The 10124-nt window shown below is 39.5% G+C and overlaps 1 protein-coding gene across 2 annotated transcripts in view; it reads left to right on the top strand.

The window, feature by feature from the left end:
* LOC110023361 overlaps positions 1-10124 on the top strand; it is a 164053-nt gene that overhangs the window by 121549 nt on the left and 32380 nt on the right. For both annotated transcript variants that reach the window (XM_020722739.1, XM_020722741.1), the window contains exons 27-30: positions 3434-3889; positions 3975-4161; positions 4239-4554; positions 4632-4991. In XM_020722739.1, the coding sequence (XP_020578398.1) occupies positions 3434-3889; positions 3975-4161; positions 4239-4554; positions 4632-4991 (1319 nt within the window). The remainder of the gene's footprint in view (positions 1-3433; positions 3890-3974; positions 4162-4238; positions 4555-4631; positions 4992-10124) is intronic.

Below are 10124 nucleotides of genomic sequence, written 5' to 3' on the forward strand. Positions count from 1 at the left end.
TGAATAATAATAAAACGTTTCATTTTTACCGTCGCATTAGCAAAAAAGAAATTGAGGAGACTTTAAAGAAAACTGAGGGTGGAAAGCCTGTAGGACCTGATGATATCCCAATTGAAGTGTGGAAATATTTGGAAGATTTAGGAGTTTCTTGGCTTACTAAACTCTTTAATATTATTTTAAAAACTAAAAAGATGTCTGAGGAGTGGAGAAAGAGTATTTTGGTCCCCATTTTTAAGAATAAAGGGGATGCACAAGAGTGTGCAAATTATAGAGGAATTAAGTTGATGTGTCATACTTTAAAATTATGGGAGAGGGTAATTTAACATAGGTTAAGACACATCACAAAAAATTTCTCATAATCAATTTAGATTTATGCCGGGCAAGTTTACTATGGAAGCTATATATTTATTGAGAGGTTTGATGTAGAAGTTCAGAGATAATAAGGAGAATCTACACTTGATTTTTATTGATTAAAAAAAAGCTTACGATAAGTTTCCAAGAGATATCCTTTGGAGAGTCCTCGAGAAGAAAGGTGTTGATATGACTTATAATCAAGTCAATAAAGATATGTATACTAGAGTTATTACTTGTGTCTGAACTGAACAGAAGTTGCCCGCTCGCCACACACACACACACACACACACACACACACATATATATATATATCTAATACTATGGACGGTGGATTTTGACCATCGTACTGAACACACACACACACACACACAATGGACGGTGGATTTTGACCATCGCACTGAACACACACACACACACACACAATGGACGGTGGATTTTGACCATCGCACTGAACACACACACACACACACACACACACACACATATATATATATATCTAATACTATGGACGGTGGATTTTGACCATCGTACTGAACCTCTTACCATTCATGTTTGGCTGCGCTTCCTAGGTTTGAAGATCCACCTTTTTGATCAAGAGCTTCTCTTCACTTTAGCGATGGTATACGGTAAACCCCTCAAAACTGACACGTCTACAGTGAATCTAACTCGGTCTTCAGAAGTCAAAATTTTGATAGAAAGAGATATTACTTTACCTTTTCAGGGAGAAATATGGATTGACACACAACATTAGAGATTTTGGCAGCAAGCAGAACTTGAATAGATACCACTTTATTATACCCACTGCCGTATGTTTGGACATTCTCTTTCTCAATGTTATCAGTTGCATCTGAATTTAAAACCTTCATGTAAAAACACTTTTGGATCTGCCCCACCTCATACCTGTCTCTCCTCCGCTCCCGAGTGCATTCCACAGACTATTGAAACACCGGTTGACACGATGCCACCTTCCCCTCCCACTACCGAAGACAATAATATCTCTGTTCTTTCGACTGATATATTGGTAGATGGTTTACTTGGGTCCGATAATCAGGATAGTATTGAAGCTCCACATCCCCAGGATGCTTCAGGTGTTGAAGAGACATGCTTACCATCTCTTCAGAATCAGAATGTTGTTACTGCTAATCAGGAGCTGGGGGCTCATTCTCTCCTACATGCCCAAAAATCTGTTGACCACACCGATCAGATGAACCAGTCCTCGGATGAGGAATGGCAGGTTTACACATCTAGAAAAAAAAAGAAGAATGGAGGCACACCCCAGCTTGAGAACTTAATGGATGATACTCTTGTAACTTCGGGTAATGGAACGACACTCAGCAATTTGTTAGTTGTCTCCGGTCCTTAAATCAGAGGCAGAGGCAAGACCAAATTGGCTCGTGCCTAGCAGCCTATTCCCTGCAAGCTTTGTTTTTTTGTGTTTTATCATAGTTTCATCCTTTTAGGATGTTGGTGTCTGATGTATCGTATGGGTAGGGCACCTTTTTTTGGGCCCTCTCATACAATCTCTATGTATCTTTTCAATTTCAATAAAATTAGCCCTTACGCGTTTATTATTATTATTATTATTATTATTATTATTTAAAAGAATGGTCGGAGGCTATTTTACGAGCCCCCGACCACCCTCATGTGCCTAACTATTCAAGGAACTCCCTCACTACTAGCAAACTGGCCAGAGGGGGATTCGAACCCTTGACCTGAAGAAACTTACGACCTTCAAAGTGGTTACTCTACCAACAGGTCACGACTAGCGGCGCATATATGAATATATATGTAACCTTGCAGTTGAAGAGTTTGAATAAGAATTAAAAGAGAATTCTCTTCCACGTTTTTCTTCGTTAATGCTACCTATATTTTTCCCAATAATGTTTATGCAATAAAATCTAGTGGTTTTGGGTATAGCGATATTTTGAAGGTATTTAGCAAATCTAAATCACGTTCTTAGAGCAAGCATGGGTTCCTTAGTTTTGAAATATTTGACCAGTAAAGGAAGGGACCTGATACCAGATACTACAATAGAGCTCATGTTTCTAAATCTGCTACCACAGAGAGTATGACATTTTTATTATTTTGACCTTAGCCAATGGGAAAGATATGTAATCGACTTTTATGATACATGGAAGAAAAATGTATATCATAATTTGAACAGTTTTAAAACTAGTGACACTTATTTGTAACCCCCATTTAGCTGTAACGTATAATCTTTTCCTAATGCACTTTAAACCTTTAGGTAAAACCTTCCCCACAAACTATAACATTTTAATCAGAACAATTTACGTGTGCTTCTACCTTATTGGGCCTTAAAAGTCTTGGAGTTCTACTACGAATGCAGCTAGTAAATTTTCTTCGTAAAAATTGATTTCAAAAAATTCCTCGGTCTTGTCATCAATCTTCTTCTCTGTACTACACCAAGTAAACTATTTTATTAGACTATAGCAAGTACTTTGCCCTTCGTCAATTTCCAGCTCATTCTTTTTTTTCAACCAGTAATAACATTATGTCCTTGGGGAATTTTTCGCAGATATTGTTTGGTTGTAAAAGGTCTATTGCTGGCAACTGCTGTAGAACACATCCCTTTATAACCATCTTACCAGATAGTGAATTTTGAAGGAAAATTTTTCTTTATGTAGGGAGCAAATAATCTGATGCTAATTTAATGATTATTTTAATGGTATGGCCTTGTAGATGATCTATTTCTTGATCTTCCTTTAATTTGACTTTTGTTATTGCTTGATATCTTGATTTTTTCTTGAATTTAATCTTCAATTGAAAAAGTTTTTGAAATCTTTGCCATCTTCCATGAAGAGGAAGAGATATATGTTGATTCCCTTAAAAAACATGATATCGACCTTTATGTGGTATGAAAGAAAACATTTAATCCATTTTAAACGTTGGCAAAGCTACTGAATCCAGGTATTAGTCTTCTAAAGCCCCATGACTTGGTTGCAATGCATCACTATTCCCTAATTAAACTTTTTATTATTTATCAATCTCTCCCTGCTACAAACTACATTTGTTTACGTAAACAACTTATTCATGCTTTTTTCATTATTGGATCTCTCAGATCCTAGATCCAATACTACCAGGACAAGAGCTCCCTTTGCCATTGCACTTGGCTGAGGCTGGACGAACACGATGGCATCCTTTTGGCACAAATTATTTGTGGAGCGAACCACAATCGCTGCTGAATATCCTCTCACAAGAAAATAGGCCTGGGTTCTTCAGATCATTTGTGTGCTATCCTGCATATCCAACTAGTGATCCTTTCCGCTGTTGCATATCGGTCCATGATTTTTGCTTGCCTTCAACCCGGGTTGCAAGCCCATCACCAGTTGAGAATGCTGCTTTGAAATCAAATTTCAGAAGTGGTAATAGAATGCATGAAGCTGCTCCGCCTAGGAAACATATTTTACACCGCCTGAGACTTGTACCGCCTTTGTTACTGAAAAATTATCTTCCAGTAAGCTTATCATTAATGTTAGAATCTGGTGGGGTTACACATTCTCTTACAATTTCCAAGGTTTGTTACAACTTTGTTTGGATTGTTATGGACTTGCAAGGTGTTATGATTAAATTATTATTTTTTAAAACACTGACATTCTCAGGGAAATTATACTTCCTTTTTTGCGGTTGATTATATGCATGATCTTGAGGTCACTTACCAAATGGAAGGTTACAAGCCTGTTATTTCCAAATTCCCTCGAGCAGAATTTTTCTCTGATATTGCCAAGTCATCTGGATCCAAGTACTTTTTATTTGAAAGACTATCCTTTTACCCGTACACCTGTGCTGGTAAACCATTTTTATTGCCGTTAATGATTTAATTTCCTCAAATTTACACGTTATGCTAATGCAGCTCGTCATTCTAGGTCCTTTATCTGTAACCCTTGAGAAGACACTTGATGCATCTTGTGGTGCAAGAGAAATCTGCCTTTCTGTTTCATATTTTTTGTATAATTGCACTGGTCTACAGCTTGCTATTGTAGATGGCAACCAAGGCCATAAAGGAGTTACCCATGTGATTCCCTCTAGTTATCAGTTAATGGATCAAGCGCAGCCTGAGGATGAAAAAGAAGGCCTTGCATTTTTATCTTCTATGTCAAACTCTTTTCAGAGTTCTTTAAATAGCTGCTCGTCATCAACAGGAGATGAAGCAATGCTACATTCACAAGCTTTTTCAAGCAGGTAGTTCTGTTTTCCATTTTATTATAGTTATAGATTCTTAAGAAGAATAACTAAGTTCACGGCTTACGTTTTTGCAGTTTATTGGTTGGGCTTAATGACACCAATCACATTTACTCGTCAAAGAATGTTGGAGATGCTGCCAAGAGTACTGTGTATGGTTTCTCTAAAAGGGCTAAGCCATATATGTATGCTCCCCAAGATCATATTCTTGCTTCGGACCTTTTGGTTAGATTGGCTGTATCTTCCACTCAAATCAGAGCTGAAAATATGCATATCCTAGCTTGGTCAAGTCCGTTTTCTCTTCTCCCAGCGGGTGGTTCTATTAATGTCACTATTCCCAAGCCAAATGCATCTAGTGCTTTCTTAGTATCTGTAACATCGATAACTGTTTCTGAAGAATTATCTGAAAGGACGCGTGCTATTACATTTCAACCAAGGTGATCAATTTTGTGAAAACATATAAGATGTCGATATAACATACTTTTTTATTTTTATTGATTTAAATTTTCAAAAGTTTTTGTATAGGTTATGTGCAAGTTATTGGAAACTAGTTTCTTGAAGATATTCTAACTATTAAGATGAGGGCTGATTATGTGAGGGGTTTAGTGGTATCTGTTTTGGAAAAACTGGTTGATAAAGTATTCTCTAAGGTGTGGTGCTGCGTAAATTTTTTCCAAATCTTTTTCATTGGGATCCCATAGGATCAAATTTGTTGGTCTTCTTCATTTAAACTGAGTTTATTTATGCCAACACTTGATGTGAATTTGACTAAAGTTTAAGATTAATCGATCAGTTAATCCAATTATAAAATGTTCCTCGAGGAACCCTTAGAGTTTGTAACAAGCTGATACATTGATAGCGATCACATCCTTATAGTTTAAATACTTCATATTGCTAAGTGAACTTTTAGGCACGGTATATTAGAAACTATTGTTTTGGAAAGCATTCTGACACTGTTCTAGGTTCCCTTATAGGTACAAAAGGATCGGGATATGTATTGGGTATGGTTCAGGATGAAAGGAATAGTGTGGCAATGAGCGAGAAAGCAAAATAGATAGCAGCTGCTGTCTCGTGTACAGGACAGCAGGGAATCTGCATCCGGCTTAAGAATCGGAGAAGTACAAATGTCGAAATGATCCACACCACCCAAAAGAGAAAAGGATACAACACTGAAGGAAGAGAGAGACACAAAAAGCAGGTCTCTATTAACAAAATAATATGCTAAAAGTCTCCAAAATCAGTCCACAACTAAATGTTCATAATTTAGCTACCAAAGAAACCTTAATCCTAATTAAAACAAGTAAATTGAAGCCTTAAAGGCCCGGCCAAGAAAATAGGATTAGGAAAAAAAAAAACTTGAATTGAACTGATCCGGGTCCTCTTGAATAGTTTCAGGACAGACATTTTGGGTTCGCTCCTATTGGAGCAATATATATTGTGTCCTTGTCATTCTCCTGAGGTGAGAGAGGCTTCACCTTTATCATCTAAAGCACTTGAATCCTCACAGTACTATGGCAAATTAGCAATTTTGAATGTAGCAGAATTATTGTAATATCCCGTGACTAGTCAGTTCAATCTTATATGTATTGTCATTAATTCTCTAGACAATCTTGAATGGACCATCTGTTCTAGGCTTGAGCTGTCCAAATGAAACTAAAGGGCGATTGTTCACGGTGTCAGAAATTAACACTTCTTTAGATGACCATATAACTCCTCTATTCAAAATTCTCCATCATAACTGTTGTGAATGCTGCTTGTACAACAGAGTATCATTAAAGTGCATAACCATGTATTTTCTGATAAAGGTTCACAAAAACCTCGTTCATCAACCTTATAAAAGTGTTTGTTGCATTGGACAAGCCAAAATGATATCGGAAAGCAACTATTATTACTCAAAAAGCAAATAGGGTATAAAGTAGAAGACACTTGGACTTGGGAAATAACAAAGATACAACACGACTCAATAGGACTTTTGTCGAGGGAGGTGGTGTTGCGGTATGCGGTAGAAAAGCTCTCATGGAAGCGAGGGAATGGTGTGAAGGCAGCAAGGGATGGTTGTGGTTGGGTATCAGATGGCAAAACGGTGATTGGTCGTAGCGTATGGTGAGGTGAGTATAACAGAGAAGTGGTGGTAGGGCGTTCGAAAGGTCGGGTAAGCTCATGACAGCGAGTAAAGGAGTTGTAGGGCCATGAATGACAGTGTTGTCGAACAACTGGACAACAATATGACAACAAGGGAAGGGGTTGCGAGGTGTGTCAGCAATGTTGGATGGCGGGTAGAATTGCAAAAGGAGTGGCGGGCAGCAACAACATGGGTGGAGGTCTGGGACAGCAAAAGCAGCAAACCAGGTGGCTGGGATAGTGAAGTGCAGTGAAGGGGAAGGACGGTGGATTGCAGGACAACAAGGGTGGGGGGTTGTCCCGGGACTGCAATAGCGAGAGAGATGGTTGGAAAGGTAGCAAAAGAATTGGGTATGGATAAATATTTCGGCGGGATCGAGCTACAACCGAAGCATCACTCAAACTCTTGGATACGACAATCACCTCAGACGAGTTACAATCGAAATACTTTTTTGTTTTCAGATACAGTCCTAGAATGGAAACACCAGTTGTCGATGGTTGTCCTAAACAGAAACACATGTCAAAAACTGATTTTGAAACCCTAATACAACACATATATAGGAACGGACTAAAAATGAATGTAAGATAATAGGAAAGAAGGCTTAAAAAAGGATAACGGGATTGTTTCAACAGCCCGTCTCCCTTCTCTTGCAATTTTGAATCTTGCAGTGTTGTAGCAGTTGTAGTACTTTGAGTACATTGTGCGTGAAAGCCCCACATCAATCTCTTGTGGTTGGGGATGCTTCGACCTCTTTCATCGAAGCTTCTATCTGTACATTAAAAGTTGTGGAGCTATTGTAATCTCCCAGAGTTGAGGGGTATTTGACTGCAGTCAGAGAAGCACCTAGATTCCATTGGCGACTATATTATTCCCTGAAGCACCTGAGGAATTTTCTTTTACTTACGAGCAAACATCCATAGTAGTCCAACCATCTGGGAGTACCCTACTGAGCTGAGCTGGGATTTTATGCCAAGTGTGTTCTGTTGAATTCTCCACAAGCAACCCAAGGTTGGTTCAATCCGATCTGAGGTGAGGATAATATGAATCTCCCTGAATGGTGGTGGTCAGGGAGGTAAGCTAGCGAACATGATGTCCTAAAATTCTCTCTATATCGGTTGTCATTTGTTTGTCATCGGCTTCTCTCTTGTGGCCCTCTATCATCGCTAGGATTGTTCCTCTCGAATGCTTCTCTGCTAGCAAGTGCACTTGTTTCAAACTCCGCAGAAGGTAGGACTATGTGTTTGTCATCTTTGGTGAAGGATTAGGTGTTTCTGAATCCTTCATGTGAGTCATACGATCACACTGCTTCGGTCTCGCCAATAAAAGATGATAGGCATCCTTGGGCACTACATCGCACCAAACCTGATCTTGCAACTATCTTGCAACTATCTTGCAGCTAGGTGTCAATCGAAAACTCTATGAGAAACCTTCTATCAATACTGACCCAGTTCTCCTTCAGCCATGTCAAGGAATACGGCTGGAGATGTCTATGAGTCATGATGCTCGACTTGCCCACTATTGATGTTGATGTCACATTCTTGTTGTCAACTTCATTGGTAATGATACTACATGCCTTGCCCTTCACAGAAGCTGTTGTTTCTCCCTCTCTGCCCAGTCTATAGGACACGTCAAACCACGAGCATTTCACTCTCAATTGGTGGAAGATTGTACTCATTACCCTACTCTTCAGCTGTCTTTTCATCACTAACTTCTTCCACCTCCCTTTACTCGAAGAAAGTCGCACCTTGGCTAGTCGGACAACTGGAAGCGATGGGTCTAAAACCATGCCATTTAAGGAACTTTCAGATGGGATTGAAGGGAATGTGATACTCTTCTTAGGCTTCTTTTCGCTCGAAGTTGCCTTGTCCTGCTCCTGATTAGTCCGTCCCACTCTATAAGGCTTGCTACTTCTGAGATCTCCAACTATGGGTTGTTGTATTACTGACAGTTTTTGTATGCTTTGCTTTTATGTTCTCTCCTCCTTCAGTGCTAACATTTGTACGTCCCTCAGTGTTCAATAGGGTTGTAGCTGGGCTACATTATTGATGGCGGGTTTGAGGCTATCCATATACTTGGTTATGGTGTGCTTCTCTTGCTCCTTCAACTCACACTTCGATTTAACCTGCATAAGTTATGTTGTGTGCTCCTCCATTGATAGCTTCTTCTGTCGCAGGTAGTGGGACTTTAAGAAAATATCCAGGCGGTAATGCGGCAGTAGGTACTGTCGTTGCATCTCCCATTTTATCATCTCCCAAGAAGTGGTTATGTCCCATCCTTTTTCTCTCCCTTTTCAAGTTTTCGCACAATAAAAAAGCATTATTCTTCAGCTTGATGGTAGAGATTTTTACTCTTCTGTCATCGGGCACCTCCTTATATACAAAGATCTGTGCAACTGATTGCATCCACTCGAGGAAATCATATATTTCAATTCTTCCCTCGAAAATTGGTAGTTTCACCTTCATTCCTAGATCTTTGTATCCTCTCATGAGCACGTCATCTCTATATCTTCTAACAGGCATCTCATCTATGCATCTTGTAATAGGCACTTCATTTATGCATCTTCTAAGAGGCTTTACATCTCTCTCTTCCAATACGCAGCTCATCTCGGTATTGTCCAACAAGCACCTCATCTTTGTATCATTTAATAGGCACTTCAGCTCTCGACCTCTGTTCATACTATGCTCTAAAGCGTCGTGGTCTGTCTTCTTCTCCATTGGACTCTTCTCTAGGGAAGGTATTCAGCCATTCTTCTTGCTCTCATTCACGGATTTCACTATTACGATCGGCAATGATCCTGCTGTCAACGAGTCGATGTAGTACTTGGCAGAGTAATCATTGTATGTCTTCCATGGTTTCTGATAAGATTTTAACAATATCTCCTTGGAGCATGGTTAGGGTTTCAGGTGTAGGTAAATGGTGGGAGGTGGGGGAAAAAGAAATTTTGGGGGTGATACGGGGGGAGCTAGAAACCCTAGGATATGACTAAGATTTCTAGCTCTGATATCAAATGATATCGGAGTTAAACCAAACCACAATATGGAAAGCAAATATTATTACTCAAAAAATAAGTAGGGTTACAAGCAAAGACACTTGAAACTAGGAATTAACAAAGACACAACACATCTCAATTAGGGCTTAAGGTCAAGAGAGGTGGTGTTGTGGTTTACAGAAGAAAAGCTCGCATGGAAGTAGGGGAATGGTTGGAAGGCAGCAAGGACAGTTGTTGTTGGTTCTTGGATGGCAGGAAGGTGGGCGGCCGCATGGTATGATGAGGTGGCTGCAGCAAGGAAGTGGTTGTTGATCTGTTGCAGAGCTGCAACAGCATCATCGGACGGTTGAGCAACAATATGACATCAAGGGAAGGGCTTGTGAGGTTGTAGTGGTGATATAAGATGGCGGGAAATGGGTAGAACAACAAAAGGAAAGAGTGGCGAGGTGTGATAGCAAA

This window comes from Phalaenopsis equestris, unplaced genomic scaffold (genome assembly GCF_001263595.1).
Source record: "Phalaenopsis equestris unplaced genomic scaffold, ASM126359v1 Scaffold000224, whole genome shotgun sequence".
Taxonomy (NCBI): Eukaryota; Viridiplantae; Streptophyta; class Magnoliopsida; order Asparagales; family Orchidaceae; genus Phalaenopsis; species Phalaenopsis equestris.